Source organism: Geotrypetes seraphini, chromosome 9 (assembly GCF_902459505.1).
Source record: "Geotrypetes seraphini chromosome 9, aGeoSer1.1, whole genome shotgun sequence".
In the NCBI taxonomy this organism is placed as follows: Eukaryota; Metazoa; Chordata; class Amphibia; order Gymnophiona; family Dermophiidae; genus Geotrypetes; species Geotrypetes seraphini.
This window is the reverse complement of record NC_047092.1, coordinates 37,046,281-37,066,920: the sequence shown is the minus strand read 5'-3', so window position 1 is coordinate 37,066,920 and position 20,640 is coordinate 37,046,281. Positions and strand designations below refer to the sequence as shown.

At 43.2% G+C, this 20,640-nt stretch overlaps 1 protein-coding gene across 3 annotated transcripts in view; it reads right to left on the bottom strand.

The window, feature by feature from the left end:
* GTSE1 (G2 and S-phase expressed 1) overlaps window positions 1-18,163 on the bottom strand; it is a 47,911-nt gene extending 29,748 nt beyond the window's left edge. Inside the window, exons 1-6 of one of the 3 annotated variants that reach the window (XM_033959452.1) lie at window positions 17,928-18,163; window positions 17,662-17,716; window positions 13,497-13,578; window positions 5,464-5,521; window positions 4,710-5,358; window positions 3,468-3,620 (exon numbers count right to left, since the gene is read on the bottom strand). In XM_033959452.1, the coding sequence (XP_033815343.1) occupies window positions 3,468-3,620; window positions 4,710-5,358; window positions 5,464-5,521; window positions 13,497-13,518 (882 nt within the window). In that variant the 5' untranslated portion in view covers window positions 13,519-13,578; window positions 17,662-17,716; window positions 17,928-18,163. The remainder of the gene's footprint in view (window positions 1-3,467; window positions 3,621-4,709; window positions 5,359-5,463; window positions 5,522-13,496; window positions 13,579-17,661; window positions 17,717-17,927) is intronic. The other 2 variants (XM_033959451.1, XM_033959453.1) reach the window with 2 other exon arrangements.
* Between the last annotated feature and the right edge of the window lie 2,477 nt (window positions 18,164-20,640).

Genomic DNA, 20,640 nt, shown 5'->3' with positions numbered 1-20,640 from the left:
TATGGATAAACTCCAAGATTAAAATTGGCGGCGCTCAAATCCTTTGGAAGGACTGGATTATTGCAGGCATTAGATCTCTGAATGATGTTATTTCGGAAGGTAAACTGCTGGAATTTTCACAATTGCAACATAGATTTGGTCTTAGTAAAAAACAAAGTTTTAAATGGTTGCAATTGAAGCAGGCCATTCAGGTTGGGTTCCCTGAATGGAAAACATTGAATAATCAATATAGTTTAGAGTTCTTATGCTTCCAAGCAGACTTCCTAGGGCATCAAGCCGCATTGTGGTATAAATTAATATCTGGATATTTGAATAAAAAAACAAAAAATGGTCTAAGAGACATTTGGAGCATTGAGATTAAGCATCAAATTACTGCATCTCAATGGCCACTAATTTGGTCTTGGAGAATGAGATGTACAGTGTCAGCATCTATGAGACAAACTTGGTTCTTTTTATTACATAGAGCTTTTTGGACCCCTACACGTTTGCAAAAATTAGATAGTTCTAAGTCCAATAAATGCTGGCACTGTAATCTGGAACCTGGGACGTTGGATCATTTACTATATCATTGTCCCTACATTAAAAGTTTTTGGAATGCAATTTGGCCACAAATTAATAAATTGATGGAAAATCATGTAGCAATATCATATGATACAGTGTTATTTGGAATGATGATGAGAAAAAAAAAGTCAAATTTCACCAGAAAATAACAAGCTTTTACTAGTCATGACAGGGGTTGCCATTCAGCATATAACCAATAACTGGAAGAATCATAGTAACCTTAATTATGCATTTTGGTGGAATACAATTTGTCATATATTCAAAATGGAAAGAGTAATAGCAATACAAAGAGGGACATATCCTAAATTTATAAAAATATGGGGGCCATTGACAAAGTATTGTACTGAATGAATAGTAGGATTTATCTTCTTCTTTTCTTCTTTTTCTTGTCTTCTTTATGGCACACATGGAGGGGGGGTAGAGAAAATAATTTTACATAACATGTTATAATATGGTATACAATATGTATAAGGTGATTGGAAAGTACTTGAAGGGTGGGGGGTGGGAGAGGGGATAAAAAAATTTGTTCAGAATATTATGTAATAGATATAAAAGTGATATTGTGTATTCATGTTGTAACTCAATATTTTGTACACTTCATGTAAAATATGAAAATGAATAAAGAATTATTAAAAAAAAAAAAAATAAAGTACTCAGACTGTTGCACACCAGAAATCACCTACCCCACAAGGTTAGAACAGTGATGGCAACAGCAAGAAAGGAATAAATTGGTCTTACCTACAAGTTTTCTTTCCTCCAAGTCCAACCAAACTAAGCCAAAACTTATAGGTTATGCCCCTCAGCAAGAGCTGAGATAGATGATATGAGAGTTACCCCATTAAGAAGTACAGTGCAGCACCAGATCCCCTATAATAAACACATTGACCAACAAAAAGATCCCCTCCCATCTCTGGAAATCCAGAAGCCTTAACCAGAATTACATCCACTCCACTCAAGTGATGTTCCTCACGAGACAGTGGGTGTAGTCAGACAGCAAAACCTGGGTAGGTATGAAAATTCTACAATCCCCCCAACCCATCTTAAAATTATAAATATCTTAGCTGATAGGGATCGCCCAAGACCCACCACCTGAAGACCTGCTCTGTAGGTACCCAGAACTCCCCACTGCCAAGCTTGGTAGTCCATGGCAGCATCCCTGAGCAGCCAATACTGGTACCTCACATGTGAGTCAAGTGCACAGCATGTCAATGCTAGCAGCTCAGAACACTGCAACTGTCAAACCTAGAAGGATTTCTGGGCACAATCTTCAGTTGCTGAGGCATGGGATCTCCACCAGCTACAAGAATGTGCTATTGCCCTTCCCACCTGTGGTCACACCACAGTCAAAGTTAAGCCAATAATAGTCTTTAAACTGGTCTGGTTAGACTCAAAAGAACAAAAAATACTTGATTTAATAAAATATAGGGTACAGAATAAGAGGCATTTGATGGAAATAAGGGTGCGTCCTATGGAGCGAATACCTCCCCTCCCCTTCCCACAACTGTAGGCAGCCCAGGCACCTACCGGGGTACCTTTTTTTTTTTAAAGTCCCCTTTCTGCGCTCCTGCCTGTCTCCCTTGCTGGAAGGCTCTTCTTCAGTTTGGGGCCGGGCAGAGTAGCGCAGAAGGCAGGCACGTGCTGTTCGCTTTCCTGCCTGGTCCGGCGCTGCTCCCCAATTGACTGCAGTCAGTTCTCGCATCTCAGTGCCTCTGCTGTCTACGAAGGGGTGGGGGGTGCCTGTGCTGCCTATGGGGGGGGGCCTGTGCTGTCTACAGGGAGGGGGGTGCCTACACATTTTTTGCTCTATAAGACCCTGTCCTGGCCTACCACTAGACCGCCAGAGGGGGTACAGGGCAGGGCGGTGGGAATTTTTTTTCCCTGGGTTTTCCTCCTCTTATGGGCCGGTGCGTCTTATACAGCGAAAAATACGGTATTACTTTGGAAAGGATACAAAAATGAAAGCTGTAAGAGATAAGTGAAGCTAAAGGATCAGATACTGTATATACTTGAATATAACCCCCCCCAAAAAAAAAGGGGGAGAAAGGTTCACTCAAATATAAACCAGGAAGGTTATATTCAATTGCCCTGCCTTGCACTCAGCCCTCCTTCCCTTCCTGCCTAGCTCTGTACCCAGCCTCTGACGCCCACTGCAGGCCTCCCTTAAGCCCTGGTGGTCCAGTGGTGAGCCAGGACAGATGCGATCCTTCCCGCGTCCTGTCCTGGCCAACTTCCCTCCCACCTCCCAGACCCTTCTACAACATACCTTTTGAACCCTGGTGGTCTAGCAGTGAAGCGGATCAGGAATGATTTTGCTTCGTTCCTGCCCCGTGCAGAGCCACAATCAGAAATGACTGAACAATTTCCTGGGGCCGTCTTGTGAGAACTCATCAAGGCCACTGGTGACATTAGGGCACTAGTCGCCTACTGACTCAGTTTAGTGCTTGCCTAGTGTAAGATGTTCCTTATACCAGTGGTTCCCAACCCTGTTCTGGAAGACCACCAGGCCAGTTGGGTTTTCAGGATAGCACTAATGAATATGCATGGAGCAGATTTGCATGCCTGGCACCTCCATTATATGCAGATCTCTCTCATGCATATTCATTAGAGCTATCCTGAAAACCTGACCGGCTTGGTGGTCCTTCAGGGAAGGGTTGGGAACCACTGTCTTATACCACTGTGTGTGTAATCTACTGTATTTGTATTCTTATAAAACATTCTTGGCTCCGGGAAGACAGGATATAAAACTAAATAAATAAAATTTTAACATCATTAATGTGCATTTGAATAAAAATGGACCCTGTGGCAAGCATGCTTTAATAGGCAGTGTGTAACCATTAATAAAGAGCCACCCATGTTTTACACATCATCTGTGTAATGTGAAATATCTGGAGAGAAAATTCAATTACCTTGTGAGGAGCTGGAAGAGCTCTCTTACTATTAAAGGATGAATCACTCATATCAGATACGATGCCCGATTTCTCAGAACACAGATCTTCATATGATCCCATACCACTCAGGTGTCGCTGCCTTTGTGCAGAGATCTTTATTTCTGGATTTGGCTAAAATTGTTAATTGAACACGTGAAAGCAGTTCAATTCTTAACAGCTAAAGATAGTAAATTTTGACATGAAACCAGTTGTTTCAAACAATTACTGAACCCTGCACCTATTGCAATGACCAAAATTACACAGTGCATCAAGTACATGATAGGTGACTGTATATAAATATGTAAATTGTTTTAATTGTAACCACAGAAAGGTGGTATATCAAATCCCATCCACGTTCATTTTTTTTTTAATATTAAGAGCAGCGGTTTCCCCAGGAATGGTTTCCATTATATATGCAAGTATGAACAAGGCTAAACAGTCTATATTTAGATATTTAAAAATGTTTTCACCATCCAAACTGCACAGCCCGTTTAACAATAAGACACTACCTAGCATTAAAGTTCCTCAACCAAATGCTTTTCAGAAAGTTAGCAGCACTCATTTCACAAAGAAGGTTTAATACAGTCTATAATACATGTAGAATTTGTAATTAGTCAAAGCCTGTTCTAAAGAGATCAAAGAATCCAGATTAGCTTTCTTAGATTACAGATCAGCTGTTAATTGCACTGTAAATGTTTAACCTCATTACAAATTTTCAGTATGGGCTTTCAGACTCACAGGTCATATCTGAGAAGTGCTCATCTATACTGCTTTTTAAAGCAAAAAAAAAATATTGCTCTTTCAAGGGAGGACAGTGACTAATGGCTAGTATACATTTTGCAAGCAGACTAATTGAGGTGCTGTGCCTCAGAAAGCTTGCTCCCTGTTATCAATCTTGCTACCTAGTTATGCACCTGATAAACCTATTCCAGTGGTAATCACTCCCAATCTGAAGGCCACTTAAGTGGCAGGTTTTCAGGATGTCCTTATTATGAATATTTACATGAATAGCACCATCACTGTATGCAAGTCTCATGCATATTCATTAGGAACATCCAGAAAATCTGCCATATTTGTGGTCCTCGAGGACCACTACACTATACCAATGCCCATCCTGAAATATTTATTCTACTGCTTTGAAAGCTGACTAAAAATCACCAAATCCCTGCTTCAGACAAGCCTGGGGGGAGGAAGAGAATTATGTGATTTTTTTTTTTTTACCTTTACTAGCCGTTGACTATTTCCTTGTATGGGAGCAGCTTTTGTATGCTGCAACTTGCTAACTCTCCTCTTTTCAGAGATGCTCTTGGATTGAGAGTTACTGGTCTTTTGTTTCTGTACCAAAGGTGAAGCATTTTTAGGAGTCCTCTGGACTTGAGCTGGGCTCCGTGTGCTGCGAGGTGCATCTATTTTCAAGCTCTGTTGAACAGATGGTGGTAGCAGGCTAAATGGGCTATCAGCCACACAGTAGGTTTCCCTTTTATTGGGGGTGGGTTCATTAGGCACGCAATAGGTTTCTCTTTTACTAGGAGTGCACCAGTCCATGTTCTCTTTATAAAGCTGAAAAAGTTTTAGCTTTGCTTTGGATTCTTGCACAAATTCTTCCACAGATGAGTTTTGCATGCAAGACTTGTCAGTTTTGCTTTGTTCATTGCTCCTGTTGCTACTTAACTGTAATGCCAGTAAATGAGCTTCTTTGAAGATTTCTACAAACTTGTCCCCACTCAGAGGGCTCCATGCTCCTTGGGCACTTGGCTTTAAAGAGTGTGTTTCTTCAGCATCAGGAATCTGGATGTCAATACCAACAGCGACACATCTCTCTTTATGCCCAACAGGTCCAATGAACACTTCATCATCTTCCTCTTTTTCACTAGTTTTCAAAAGGAAGAGAATTTTTAAAAAACCTACAGCAATGTATTTTACATTTACACTATAATCTGCATCATCAGATCTAAAAAAGCTTCAGTTGCTTTACCTTTTAGGTGACAGCGATAGATCAAAGTCAAATTTCTCATCCATCAGTAGGGAAAAGCCTAGTTTAAACAACAACAAAAAAGTTAAGCTTCCAGGTCTTTAACCTTTTATCGATATCTTGCTGAACTGAACATCTCCCTTGCAAACAGTATCTATTATAAGTTAATGAGGAAACACATGTAACCACCTTTCATATGTTTTAACCAGAGATGTAAAACACTGCACAAATGCCAAAATGTTTTATTTAATTACAGTCATTAGTTCCAACGGGCTGCACCAATTCAAGTTCTCAGAAGGAATGATTTTTCTAATCAGAATTATAGAAGATAGGCATTCTTCAATAAATGCAACTAAAGGATTAGTAGAGAAACATCAGTTTTAAAAGAAAAAGATCTGTATATTTGAGTAGCACACATTCATTAAGCTGTTAGAACTACAGTGGTACCTTGTATTACGAGCATAATCCGTTCCAGGAGCATGCTCGTAATCCAAAATGCTCGTTTATCAAAGCGAGTTTCCCCATATGAAATAATGGAAACTCGCTTTGATGTGTTTCCCCCCCCCGAGAACCAGCATTGCTCCCCTTGAAGCCCCCCCCCCGCGATCAGGCACCCCCCCTGCGATCCGGCACCCCCCCTGCCTCGAACCGGCCCCCTCCAACACAATTGGGCACCACCCCGCCATGATCCGACCCCCCCGCCACGATTGGGCACCCCCCCCCGACACGATCCGACATTCCCCCCGACACAATTGGGCACCCCCCCCCCCCCGCCGCTTCTTACCCTCATCTGGGCACTCTTGAAAATCGGCTTCCTCCTCTGCTGGGCCTTGAGCATCTGAGCATGCTCAAGGCCCAGCAGAGGAGAAGGCCGATTTTCAAGAGTGCCCAGATGAGGGTAAGAAGCGGCAGGGGGTGCCCAATTGTGTCAGAGGGGGGGGGGGTCGGATCATGTCAGGGGGGGTTGCCCAATCGTGGCGGGGGGGGGGTCGGATCGTGGCGGAGGGGGGGTGTCCAATCTTGTTGGGGGGGGTCAGATCGTGGCGGGGGGGTGCCGGTTCGAGGCAGAGGAGGTGCCGGATCGCGGGGGGGGGGGGGGGGGTGTGCTCGTAAATCGAGCCATGCTCGGTTTCCGAGGCACCAATTTTGCAAATGTTTTGCTCGTCTTGCAAAACACTCGCAAACCGATGCATTCGTAAACCGAGGTACCACTGTATTTGTAACTTATTATTCAAGTTAACCACTGACTACTTTTCTGTTTTTAAGAAGGAATATAACACTAATTTTTAAGGCAGCCTGCAGGTGCAATCTAGATGCCGTAAACACCCCTGATCATCAGCACGCACCTCCTCTCTCTTTCTCTGCACAAAAACAAACCATTGAAGTCTGTTGTTTCTTCCTCTATATCACCAAATCAGACCTTTCTTTTCTGAGCACACTACCAAAACCCTTACTCACACTCTTATCACCTCTTGCCTAGATTACTGCAACTTGCTTCTCACAGGTCTTCCACTAAACCATCTTTCTCCCCTTCAATCCATTCAAAATTCTGTTGCATGACGTATATTCTGCCAGTGTTGCTTTATTCACATCACACCACCTCATCAGCTCCTCATCCATTTCTGCATACAGTTCAAATGCCTCATTGACTTTTAAATGCATTCACTCTGCAGCTCCTCAGTATTTCTCCCATTTATTAGGCGGCTCTTATCTGTACCCTTCTCCTCTATTGCTAATCCCATCTATCTTGCTGCACCATATGCCTGGAACAGACTGCCTAAGTCAGTACGTCAAGCTCACTTTTCCAGAGGCAGATTTTAACTCCTAACTCTTACCAATATTTGTTTTATCAGTCCCTCTGTGAGAAATTCCCTAACCCCTATTTGTCCCTTTTGTCTGTTTTGATAAGATTGTAAGCTCTATAGGGAAGAGATTATCTTTTACATAGAAACATAACGGCAGATAAAGATCGAATTGGCCCATCCAGTCTACCCATTCACAATATCCGCTATCTCTTCTCCCTAAGAGATCCCACATGCCTATCCAATACTATCTTGAATTCAGATACAGTCTTCATTTCTACCACCTCCATGTTTAATATAGAGCAGTAGATTGGGATGCTATGCTGAACTGCAGGGTTGTCCACGCCTGCTTGTGAACATTCTGCAGAAGATGTCAATCACAGATTTTCAGCTCCTCCTTCTCCGGTCTCTGCTGTCCCCCCTTTAGTTCGTACCAAAGCTGGTGACATCCCTCCTTCTCCTGACTTCTGTAGTGCTAAGGGGAGTTCACCGACACCAAGGGTCTAATCTGCTCAGATGAATTTTAAAGCAATCATTGAATGAACAGTAATATGAAAAACATTAACAAGCCTCTAAGAGAAACAAACTAAGCCTCTAAGAAAATACAAACTAATTGAAATTCTTTATTCATTTTTACATATTACAACAAGTGTATAAGAAAAATCATTCGAACTTATAAATATACACTTGATTAACTTTCACATATCATTAAAAATATGACTTTTCAGCCAATACTTATATTCTATAATATTTTGAATATTATGAACTATTCCTAGTTTCTAAACAATTAATATCAAGTTAGAAAACCCTCCCAACCCCTCCCTCCCCTTACAAAAGTTCCATCCCCAATACATCAAAAACAATTAAATACTCTTATACATTATAGGATTTAATATTTATTACCCACCCACACCCCTCCATGTCAAATATCTTACTTTGGGAAAACGTTATTACTCATTACAAAAATCTGTTAATGGTCCCCAAATCTTCTGAAATTTACCAAAATATCCTTTTTGTGTTGCTATTGTGTGCTCCATTTTATATATGATACACAGAATTCCACCAGAAACTGTAATTTAATCTGCTATGATTTTTCCAATTGAATGTAATCTGTTGAATGGCAACTCCAGTCAATATAAATAAGTTTTGTTATTATTTGACAAAATCTGACTCTTCGCTCTCATTGACATGCCAAATAAAATAGTATCATATGTCAAGGCTACCGGATTCTCTAACATCCTATTGATTTGAGGCCAAATTGATTTCCAAAATACTAATATAAATGGACAATAGAATAAAAGGTGATCTAATGTCCCAGCCTCAAGATGACAGTGCCAACATCTATTAGACTTAGAGCTATCTAGTTTTTGTAAACGAACAGGGGTCCAAAAAGCTCTATGCAAAAGAAAGAACCAAGTTTGTCTCATAGATGCAGACACTGTACATCTCATCCTCCAAGACCAAATTCGTGGCCATTGAGACACATTAATTTGATGCTTAATCTCAATGCTCCAAATGTCCCGAAGACCAGTTTTTGGTTTTTTATTCACAAATCCAGATATTAATTTATACCACTGTGCAGCCTGGTGCCCCATGAAATCTATCTGAAAGCATAAGAATTCCAAACTATATTGATTATTAAGAGTTTTCCATTCAGGGAACCCCGCCTGAAGAAAATACAAACTAACAAGAACATGACAGCCTGAACATTTATGGAGCTCAACCATACCTCCCTTTCTGTTACATAACAGACTCTTCATAATCCCACAGTGTGACTAACAGGAAAATCTTAGATGTATAACTGACCAGTGAGACAGCAATACATCCTGGAGAGGGTGCATATGAGCCTTTGCCTAGGGTACCACCTCTATCCACCATTGACCCAAGGACTTGAAGGTAATGCCATGCAATAGGCATATGCTTGGTCAACAAATCTGTAATCTGACACAAAGCTTCTGTTTACATTATTCTGGATGGAAGACTTGGCTTTCTGCTGTGCTGAATAAGACTCCTACATATTCCAGGGACTGTGTTGGAATCAGGTGGCTCTTTCAGAAATTCCCAATTCATCCCAGATTCTACAGCACCTGAACAACTGCCACTACCACCTTTTTTTTCCTTCTGGTCGGGGATGCACTGATGAGTCAGTCGTCCAAGTATGAGTGCACCTGCCAACCTGCTCTGCAGAGATGAGCTGCCGCCACCACCTGTCCCAATATTCCAGGTGTTTCATTTTCTTTGATGGAACCATCTTTCTCCAGCCCTAGAGGCCACCCCTCCATCCAGTGCGGCATGGAACGTAGCGTCAAGTGCGTACTGCAGCTGCCTTTTACCACATATAAGGCATGATATAAGGCAGCGGTCTCAAACACGTGGCCCGCATGTGGCTCTCCAGGTTTTATTTGCAGCCCGCAATCTGGACGCGATCAACAGCATTTCTCTTCCCCTTTCCCTTCCTTTTGGAGCAGCAGCGTGTCTGGCTGGCTCGTTCCGTTCAAAGCCGCGGGTTGGCGGCTCCTCGCGCTATCCACTCCGGCATCGGAAGCCTCTCTGACGTCACATCAGAGAGGCTTAAGACGCAGGTGCGGATCTCGCAAGGAGCCGCCTCCCGCGGCTTTGAACGGAATGAGCTGGCCAGACACGCTGCTGCTCCACAAGGAAGAGAACGGAAGGGGAATAATGGAGGGGAAAGAGAAATGCTTTTGCTACATAGGAAAGGGGGCCCTAGGGAAATGCTGCTGCTGCTGTACAGGGAAAGGGAGAGGGAGGGAAAGGGGAAGAGAAATGCCTCTCCTGCACAGGAAAGGGGGAAGGGAAATGCTGCTTCTGTTGCTGCTGCACCCAATTGGGGAAAGAGAGGGAAGGAAGGAGAAGGGAGAGGAGAGGAACAAAAGAAGAAGCCAAGTTCATGGGAGGGAGGGAGGGAAGGAAAGGAGATATCAGACCATGGAGAGGGAGGGAGAGATGCCAGGGCATGGGGGAAGGGAAGGAGACAGATGCCAGACCAGGGGAAAGGAAGGAAGGAGGGAGGGAGAGAAAGGAAGGAAAGAGATGCCAGACCATGAAAATAGGACGGAAGAAGAGAGAGATAGGAAGGGAAGATAAGACATGGAAACGTAGATTTTGAAAAGAAAGCAGAAAAATTGAACATTAAGTTAATGCCAAAGATGGATGCAAGGCAGAAAGTGAAGACGGAGAGAAAAACAGTCAAAGGACAAGAAGGCCCTGGAAACATAGTTGAAAGCACAGAAAAATAAAGTCACCAGACAACAAAGGTAGGGAAAATGATTTTATTTTCAATATAGTGATTGAAATGTGCCAGTTTTGAGAAAGAAAAATATATTAAACTTTAAATGTGAGGGTTGCAGAAAAAATAGAGTACTTGGAGGGCCACAGAAAAAATAGTTAATGTCTTATTAAAGAAATGACAATTTTGCATGAGGTATATAGTTTATATATCTTTCCTTTTAACTGTTAAAGGAAAGTTTTATAAACTATAAAGAGTTTTACCTCATGCAAAATTGTCATTTCTTTAATAAGACATTAACTATTTTTTCTGCGGCCCTCCAAGTACCTACAAATCCAAAATGTGGCCCCGCAAAGGGTTTGAGTTTGAGACCACTGATATAAGGGTATTAGAGCCTAAGGACTCTATCAGTTGAGGCAAAACAAGTGTTTTAAATGTTTGAGAACTCAGAAAAATATATAACGGGAATTTCAAGATGGTCACCACAGCAGCATTTTGGCACCAAAAACAGCTTAGAAATGTTTCAGTGATTACCAAAAAGCAGCAAAAAATAAAAAATAGGATTTTAGGATGGGAAACAAAGCCCTAGCTGCAGAAACAATGAACACAGATTTTCAACCCCCCCCCCAATATGCTGTCACAACCTGTACATGCAGACCATATGCTAGGGAAATGGTGCTGCAGCCTGCTTCAGCTCCTTGAAATAGTAGCTGGAACCGGAGGGATTCTCTGCCTCAAGCCACCAAACAACTGCCACTTGAAAATCTTCGGGCTCCCAGAGCTTAGTTGGACATCCTCCATCCCCCAGGCTGTGATGAAGGGCTAAAGTTAGGACCCAAAGTGGTGAACTGGGTCAGAAACTGGCTGTCGGACAGACGCCAGAGGGTGGTGGTTAATGGAAGTCGCTCGAAGGAAGGAAAGGTGACTAGTGGAGTCCCTCAGGGTTCGGTGCTGGGGCCAATCCTGTTCAATATGTATGTAAGTGACATTGCTGAAGGGTTAGAAGGAAAAGTGTGCCTTTTTGCAGATGATACCAAGATTTGTAACAGAGTAGACACCGAAGAGGGAGTGGAAAATATGAAAAAGGATCTGCAAAAGTTAGAGGAATGGTCTAATGCCTGGCAACTAAAATTCAATGCAAAGAAATGCAGAGTAATGCATTTGGGGATTAATAATAGGAAGGAACCGTATATGCTGGGAGGAGAGAAGCTGATATGCACGGACGGGGAGAGGGACCTCGGGGTGATAGTGTCCGAAGATCTAAAGGCGAAAAAACAGTGTGACAAGGCAGTGGCTGCTGCCAGAAGGATTCTGGGCTGTATAAAGAGAGGCGTAGTCAGTAGAAGAAAGAAGGTGTTGATGCCCCTGTACAGGTCATTGGTGAGGCCCCACTTGGAGTATTGTGTTCAGTTTTGGAGACCGTATCTGGCGAAAGACGTAAGAAGACTTGAGGCGGTCCAGAGGAGGGCGACGAAAATGATAGGAGGCTTGCACCAGAAGACATATGAGGAGAGACTGGAAGCCCTGAATATGTATACCCTAGAGGAAAGGAGAGACAGGGGAGATATGATTCAGACGTTCAAATACTTAAAGGGTATTAACGTAGAACAAAATCTTTTCCAGAGAAAGGAAAATGGTAAAACCAGAGGACATAATTTGAGGTTGAGGGGTGGTAGATTCAGGGGCAATGTTAGGAAATTCTACTTTACGGAGAGGGTGGTGGATGCCTGGAATGCGCTCCCGGGAGAGGTGGTGGAGAGTAAAACTGTGACTGAGTTCAAAGAAGCGTGGGATGAACACAGAAGATTTAGAATCAGAAAATAATATTAAAGATTGAACTAGGCCAGTTACTGGGCAGACTTGTACGGTCTGTGTCTGTGTATGGCCGTTTGGAGGAGGATGGGCAGGGGAGGGCTTCAATGGCTGGGAGGGTGTAGATGGGCTGGAGTAAGTCTTAACAGAGATTTCGGCAGTTGGAACCCAAGCACAGTACCGGGTAAAGCTTTGGATTCTCGCCCAGAAATAGCTAAGAAGAAAAAAAAAAAAAAAAAAAAAATTTTTAAATTGAATCAGGTTGGGCAGACTGGATGGACCATTCGGGTCTTTATCTGCCGTCATCTACTATGTTACTATGTTACTATGAAAGGTGGGGGGGGAAGTGAAACTACAAATGGCACCCCGAAGGACGCTACTGATGTCCAACAGCTTGCGCTCAAGCTCCTGATCAAGTCAAGGAAGCAAGCAAATCACTCCTAAGAGCTTAATGGTTGGAAAAGCTGCAACAGTGATCCCTAGTGGACAAATATAGGGTCTCATGATTGCAGGATACAAGGGAAGATTAGGTTCTTACCTTGATAATCTTCTTTCCAATAAAAGGGCACAGTAATCTTGACAATTGGGCTCTATTCCCAAAACTGCAAGTTTCTTGCAGAAGGGTGTCACACACATCTTTCAGCTCCGCCTCCTTCCTCAGTGGACTCTGCCTCAATCTCCTCAGTTTATACCAAAGCATGCAATAATTACTCTAATAGGGAACATAACAATGAGGGGTATAGCGAACTTCCCAGACAAGGCAAATCTGTTCTGCTATAGTGAACAATGTTAATATCAAACAGCTCATAAACCCAGGTGGAACAACAAACCACCTCTCCGAGTGCAACCAGCACTAACATTTATGGAGCTCTTAAAATCTCACCTCATCCATTTACGTTCTTACAGTTTTTTTATTTTTGGTTTTTTTTTATATTTAACATAAATAATGATCTCTTACTATTCTCAACTGGCATCTTTGACATTCTCTTGATGACTTGCTAGTTAGGGCCAAATTCATGTGTCTAGTAAAAAAATACCTTTTCTGCAGAGGAAATCCTGCCTGATAAATTTCAGTCTGATTCTAGGAGGGTACCAAGGGAACCAATAGACAAAAAAGTTACAGCTTTAAATTATTTCATGAATAAACTTTCTTGTATGAAGAAAACGTCACTTACCACTAGCACTTTGCACATCCATCTTCACAATATTTTTTTTATATACATCAATATTTTCCGTTTATTTTCTTAATCTGTAAGACTGAGAACAAAGTTATAGTGCCAATCAAAATGTTAGAACCATAAGTCTAAAAGACCTTAATAGCAAACACTGCTAGAACATGCAACAAACATTCCCATCATACCACTAATAGAAGATTAGGTTCTTACCTTTGTTTATCTTATTTCTGTTAATCTTCTCAGGAATCCATACATTAGATATTCAATCTAAACCCACAAACCAGGTCTTGCAGAAGAGCGATACAGCTTTCAGCACCTCTCACTTTGCCAAGAGTATAGTTTCCCCTTCAGTTCTGTCCCCAAGCAATTGATCACCATGGGAATAAATCACAAAGAAGGGATACAGGGAACTACTCCGCTAATCTTATATGGTTCTGTTTTGCAGCTTATAAAAGAACAATTAGTAACAAACAGTAAAACATACCAGTAATAACAACCAACCTGCAGTGTGCAACAAGCACCAACATCAAAGGAGCCAGAGGCTGAATAAAGCACTTATGGTACATATAAAGGACAATCTTATATGTGGCCAACTGGCTGACAGGAGAAGAATTCCAGGCCTTGAAGTAAGAAACATCCGAGGCAGAAAAGACCAAGCTGAGGAAACAGAGGGTGGGTTATATGGACTCCCAAGAAGATTAACAGAAAGAAGATTAACAAAGGTAAAAACCTAATCTTCCATTGTTACATCTCCTCAGGAGTCTGTATGTTAGGTGACATACCAAAGCAGTGGCAACGTCTAGGGTGGGATAGAAGAACCTGCCCGCAACACCGAAGCCCCAAAAGCAATGTCTTCTTGAGCCACTCTGTAAAACCTCGTAAAGGTATGAAAAGAAGACAGAGTAGCCGCCCTACAAATTTAAGCTGAAGGGACTGACTGAGATTCAGCCCATGAAGCTGTGACACTCCTGGTTGAATGCATCCTGAAAGAAACCAGCAGCTGCTTTCCACAGGCGATGTATGTCGCCGTGATGGCCATGAGAATCCATCTAGCAACAGAGGCCTCAGATGCCTGTTTACCACACTTGGACCGACTAGCGAGTACAAACAGATATTCAGGAAGATGAAAATCATTGGTCCTTTCTAAGTAATGAACTAAGAATCTTCACACATCTAGTTTCTACGATATCCTATCCTGCTTCTCTGACCCCGTGGGTTGAAAAGCAGGCAGATGAACCTCTTGGTTGACGTGGAAATCGGAAACAGCATGGAGTTAGTCCTACCTCCATGAGAGAGGTATGCAGTTCTGAAATACGTCTTGCTGAGATGATTGCTAAGTAGGAACACTGCCTTGATCATGAGGTCCATAAAGGATGTGTCCGAGTGGCTCTAAAAAGGCTTTAGTAAGGCCCTTCAAAACGGTGTTAAGGTTCCACATCAGAAAAGAATGACGCAGGGGTGGTCTTAAACAGAGCACACCTCTTTAAAATCTAGTCATGTCTGAATGAGCTGTAAGCGAAACTGAACCACTTTGTGTCCTGAAGCATGAGAAGCCTGCCACTTGTACCTTATGGGAAGCCACTACCAGGTGGCTTGCAGAAAGGCCAAGTACCACCAGAATGGGAGCTCGTAGCAGCTTATCACACCTCTGTTGAAAAGCCTTCCAAGCCTTGGAAAAGACTGCCACAGTAGAGGGTTTTTTAGCCTGCACAAAGAAGCAATGACTACATCTGAATAGCCTCTTTGAACTAGGACCTTGCGCTCAAGAACCATGCCATAAGACCAAAACGCTGGGGATTCTCCATTGGAAACTGGTCTCCGACTGAGAAGACCATGATGGAACTTGAGGCCCTTGTCCTGATGAAAACGGATGATGCAGGATAGCCTCCAGTCCTCTGTGCCTTTCTTGGGCATGATGAAATATAGGAGTATCTGTCTGAGCCCAATTCATCATCAGGGACTGGTTCTATGGCATGAATGTCTAAGAGCTGCTGAAGTGTGGCTCAGACCTTGGCCTCTTACTGGCATCCCAGCTGGAGAATATAGAAAGAAATCCACAGGGGGATGAAAGAACTCTTATCTTGTGCCTCTCTCTTATGACATCCAACACCTATTGGTCTTAGGAAATCTGTTCCCACTTCCTCTGAACGCCGACAACAGTCCCCCAATGTGTGGCGATGCGGCTCCAAGTTTGGCATACTTGGGATTTTTTAGAGGAAGGATTGATGTGAGACCCAGAAGTCTGCTTGTATCTGGGATTGTTATAGTGCCGTCTGTACCCTTAGAAAGATCTTTGAGCAGAGGAGCTTGAATTATTTTGGTGAGACTGGTGAGAATGACAAATTACTTTGACTCCCACAAGGGGGGGGGAGCGGTGAGGCCTGCTGTCCAGTAGTGATTTAGGTGGTGATCAGCTATACTGGTCATGAGTTCATCTAGGCCTGCTCGTCAGAAATTCCCTGCAGCTGAAGTGACTGGAAAGGACTTTCTGCCTCAGAAATTTCTCCAAATAAATCCAAACCTTGAAATCTTCAGGCTGCCAGTCGGATTGACCTCAACCTCCACCCCCGCAGAACCTTGAAGTGCGATGGGGCAGGAAATATGCAAACAGTATTCTGATACCCTGAGGGTTCTTACTCAGGATGCCTTCAGCCTGCATTTAAGCTTCTGCATTAGAGAGTTGCGCGGGGACAAATACCACCCATCCCCGCCCGTCCCCACCAGGATCCTCTCCGTCCCCACCCATCCCCGTCAGGATCCTCTCCGTCCCCACCTGTCCCCGCAAGGAATTACCTCCATCCCCGCCCATTCCCATAAAAAGCAGCAATTACTCCTGACAGGATCATCATCATTGCGCTGCTGTTTTCCTTGTGGAATCTCTTTGGTGGAACCCTTTTTTTGTTTTCTGTTCAGGTAATTAACTTATAAACCCCCTCTTTTACTAAGGCTGACGTGTCCATTATATTATATGGACGAACTCTGCTTCCAAAGCCTTCCATCCCCGTGGGAGTCCTGTTGGCTAGAGGGGGGTCCCCGTGGGCCAGAGGGGGGTTCCCGTGGGAGTCCCGTGGGTTAGGGGGGATTCCCGCGGGAGTCCTGCGATCCCCATTCCCATGCAGACCTCTATTCTGCATCCTTTCCCAGGCAGAGAACCACTAGGTAAAGGATGTCAGGGCACCACAGCCACCGAAAAAATGAACCTTTGATGAAAAGAAAAGAAAAATTAGGCAGAGCAGATCAGAAACACCTCTGCACAGTGCACTTGCAGAAGGATAAACTGAAGGGGGCACTATACGCCACTGGAAATGTGGGAGGTGCTGAACGACCTGGTTTGCGGGTTTGGATTGAACACCTAATGTATGGGATCCTGAGAAGATGTAACAGAAATATTATTACCATGAGATTCAAGAAGTTCTCCTGAACCTGATCTGATCAGCCTCTTGACTACAGGCTTATCTGTAGAACAACCAGTCACAAGTTCTCGGCACTTCTCACTATGGGGTCCTTTTACTAAGGCGCAGTAGCCGATTTAGTGGACGCGTTAGCATTTAGCATGCGCCAAATCAGCTAGCACGCCTTAGTAAAAGACCCCCCTATAATTCAGAGCAGAGGTGTGCATGGGGAAGGGGACAACCTCAAAAATCCATGATACCACAGGAATTGAAGGTGATAGATCCAAGGTTAATGGAAAAAGAGGGGATGGGATCTAAATTATGTCCCCATTCCCACCCTGACTTGGAAATTTTAACACTAACACCTCAGCTTATTTTATTTATTTTTTTTTAAACCTTGCATATTTAACAAAGCAGTGCCTATTGTATTGTTAAATTTTAAATAAGTTATATGACATTTTATATTTTGTTTGAATTTACAAGATCTTTTAAATGCAGGTAGGGTACAGGGATGAGAAAAAAAAAACACTCTGTGGGGATGGTGTTTGAACAGCCTGAAACACAGTTTCACTACTTCTTTTGGGATTCCAGAGCAGCAGGGGTATTCTGTTCCAGCTCTTCCCTTCCAGACAGCTTGAAGAGAAGAGCTGGACTGGAACCCGAAGCAGATCAGACAAGACAGTCACTCTATTCCTTAAGACAGCCCGTCTCCTGTTGCAGCTAACCTCCAGCTCCACTTCCTTTGTGTAAGAAATAAGCCCTGGCCATCATACCCTATTGAAGCGTCAATAAAGATGTTCCAGTTGTTCCTCAAGAGTGACTCACTACCTAAACGAAATAAATAGAAGACCACTAGAAGAAAATGGGACTAGCATGGCAACCATCCTAAAGCAAAACATCTGATTTTCCATAAAGCCAGATAAAACTCTGGCACGCTAGCACCCGACAGGCAAGCCACTCGTCACATTAACAAATAGGGCTACACGCAGGCAGCAACCCCGTTACACCTTGGAAAGGGGCACGAAGAGTTCGTTATTACCTCTCCAACGCCCACAAAGCAGAGGCAGCGAACTCCAGAAAAACTGCCACGGAAAAGAGTTCAGACGGCAATATCAGCACCGAGTAGAATGAATGGGATTAATAATAATATTTTTTGCCGTTACCCGGGCCCTGGTTGAAAGCAATTAGGAAAAAATACCCATTCTCCGCCCTTCTTCACACGCGACTTCCTCACTTTTTTAAAAATTTGGCACGCTGTTATCGCGTCACTCACGTCAGCGCTCCTCCCCATTGGGCCGTTTGAACCGGGTCGCGCAGCATGACCTGCGGCCCCGTTGCATTGCCCCCTTGGGAGTTGTAGTTTCTGGAGGGACGCTAGCCTAACAGTTCGGGCTCTTAGGCAGGGGAGGAAATGGGGGGGGGGGGGGAAGAAAAGCATTCCGCGTTTGGGTAAAAACCAGGATTCTCAGGATCTCCAGGATCTAGGGCAGGCCATCTTAAGAATGGAATGCTCAGCAGCAGGCTGTCTTTCAATAGGGAATCCCCATGTTCTTTCACTCGTCCCCTATGATGCAGTACTTTTCTTGTGTGGGTAGGATTGGCAGAGAAGGACCAATGATGATGGGACTTCCTGCAGAATGACAGAAAATGAGTCAAAACAGTTGGCGCAAGTAACAGACCTAAATGGTAGGCAAAATAGTGGAAACTGCTGCAGGGACTGAAAGAGGCATAAAATACAATCAATATGTTCCAGAAAGAAGCAAAATAAATAGTAGACAAAGTGAAGTGAAGGGGTGAGGGGGGACAGTGGCAGGAAACATCCATATTCTGCACTCCTTCCCCATCAAAAGCACTGGATCTGCCAGTATCCAGCAGGATCTCCCAAAAGGGCTCTATACACCTGGATTCTGCATCTTTCACAAAATGCAGGGTTTTGAAAAGCCATCTAGATCCCCAGACATGTTCTCGAAAAACGTCTGGTAACCCTAGATAAAAGTAGGGTTACCAGATGTTTGTCCAGAGAAACTGGGACACATGGCACTGCCCCATTCCGCCCCTAGCCACGACCTGTTCCGCCTCCAGCCCCGCCTCTGCAAAGCCTCCTTTGTTTTCTGACCTCCGGACGTGTTTGGAGGGTCTCCAAGCATGCGCGGATGTGTGATATCATACGCTCATATTCAGAGGCCCTCCAGATGTGGCTGAGAGGTTGGGACTTTCCAAAACCTGGACAAACTACTGGGGTTTGGAAAGTCTGTGCGGGCACCCAGACAGTCCTCTAAAAAAGAGGACATATCCGGGTTTCCCTGGATGTCTGGTTACCTTAGAAAAAAGCCAAATGGCCCATCCACAGTATCCACTATCTCCTTTCCCTAAGAGATCCCATGTGCCTGTCCCATGCTTTTTTGAACTCAGACACAGGCTTACCCATGTAAGTTACATATGTAAGTTACACACGTAACTTACACATGTAACTTACATGTGTAACTTACATATGTGTAACTTACATGTGTAACTTACAAGTTACATGTGTAACTTACACGTGTAAGTTACATGTGTAAGTTACGTGTGTAACTTACATGTGTAAGCCTGTGTCTGAGTAACTTGTAAGTTACACATGTAAGTTACACATATGTAAGGCTTACACATGTAAGTTACATATGTAAGTTACACATGTAAGTTACATATGTAAATTACACATACACATACACATGTAAGTTACACATGTAAGTTACACATACACATGTGTATGTTACACTTACATGTGTAAGCCTGTGTCTGAGTTCAAAAAAGCTCACAAAACTCACTGTGCATTTAACAATCATCACTAAACAAATTTTAACAGATTTAGTGACAAAATATTTCAGCTATTGATCCACAAAATGGCATATCGCATGTAAAATACATTACAATGAGCTCAGTAATATTAAATGAGCACTCCGATTGATTCCCATGTGATGCACAAAAAGAAGCGCAGTTTTTAATGCTCCAAAATCTCTGGAGATGTAGCATTTTTAAAAAGCCAGCTTTTTCTTTTTTTTAATGGACACGGATATGTGCATGTGTTACTCCTATAGAAGGGACAATCGGAGCCTTAGGACCCCTCCCAGTGCAACCCAGGATGCACTAAGAAGGAGAAGGCCCGCCATTTTGAAGAGAAGGGCCTGCCGGCAGGAGGAAATAATCTAACTTATACAGTAGAAGCCAGATACAGACGTTTATGCCCAGCACAGCTTGGACAGTAATGCAGTTGAATCAAGAGATTTTTTGACCCTGGTTCTATTGAAAGGTCACTTTGGGCAGCCAAAAAACCTAGAGACTTGAAGAAGGCACAGATAGTTTATTAGCATACGTATGCGACTCCCAAGCTCCAAGCTGGCTTCAGAAGTGCCGAAAACAGGACATTACAGAGATATTTATACATTCTTCTGGCTATACAACTGAATTCTAGAAAAAACTTTTCACGTGTTACTTTTCTTAACAATCATTGGTCCTCAGCACACTCTAGCAGGTCACTAGCAAGTCACTTATCTAGGCCCTGCAGTCTTTCTGTTGCATGTCGTTTATGCTGAGATAGCCATAAGAAGTTAGAATGTCCAAGCTAACACCCAGTACAGGCAGGCTAGAACATGAGATAAGTTAGGTCTGCAGCAAAACATAATTCAGCATTTTATTAAAGAGAAAACTCAGTTCAACACTTGGAAAACCAGTCCCAGACTCCTTCAGTACTTGGAAAACCAGTCCCAGACTCCTTC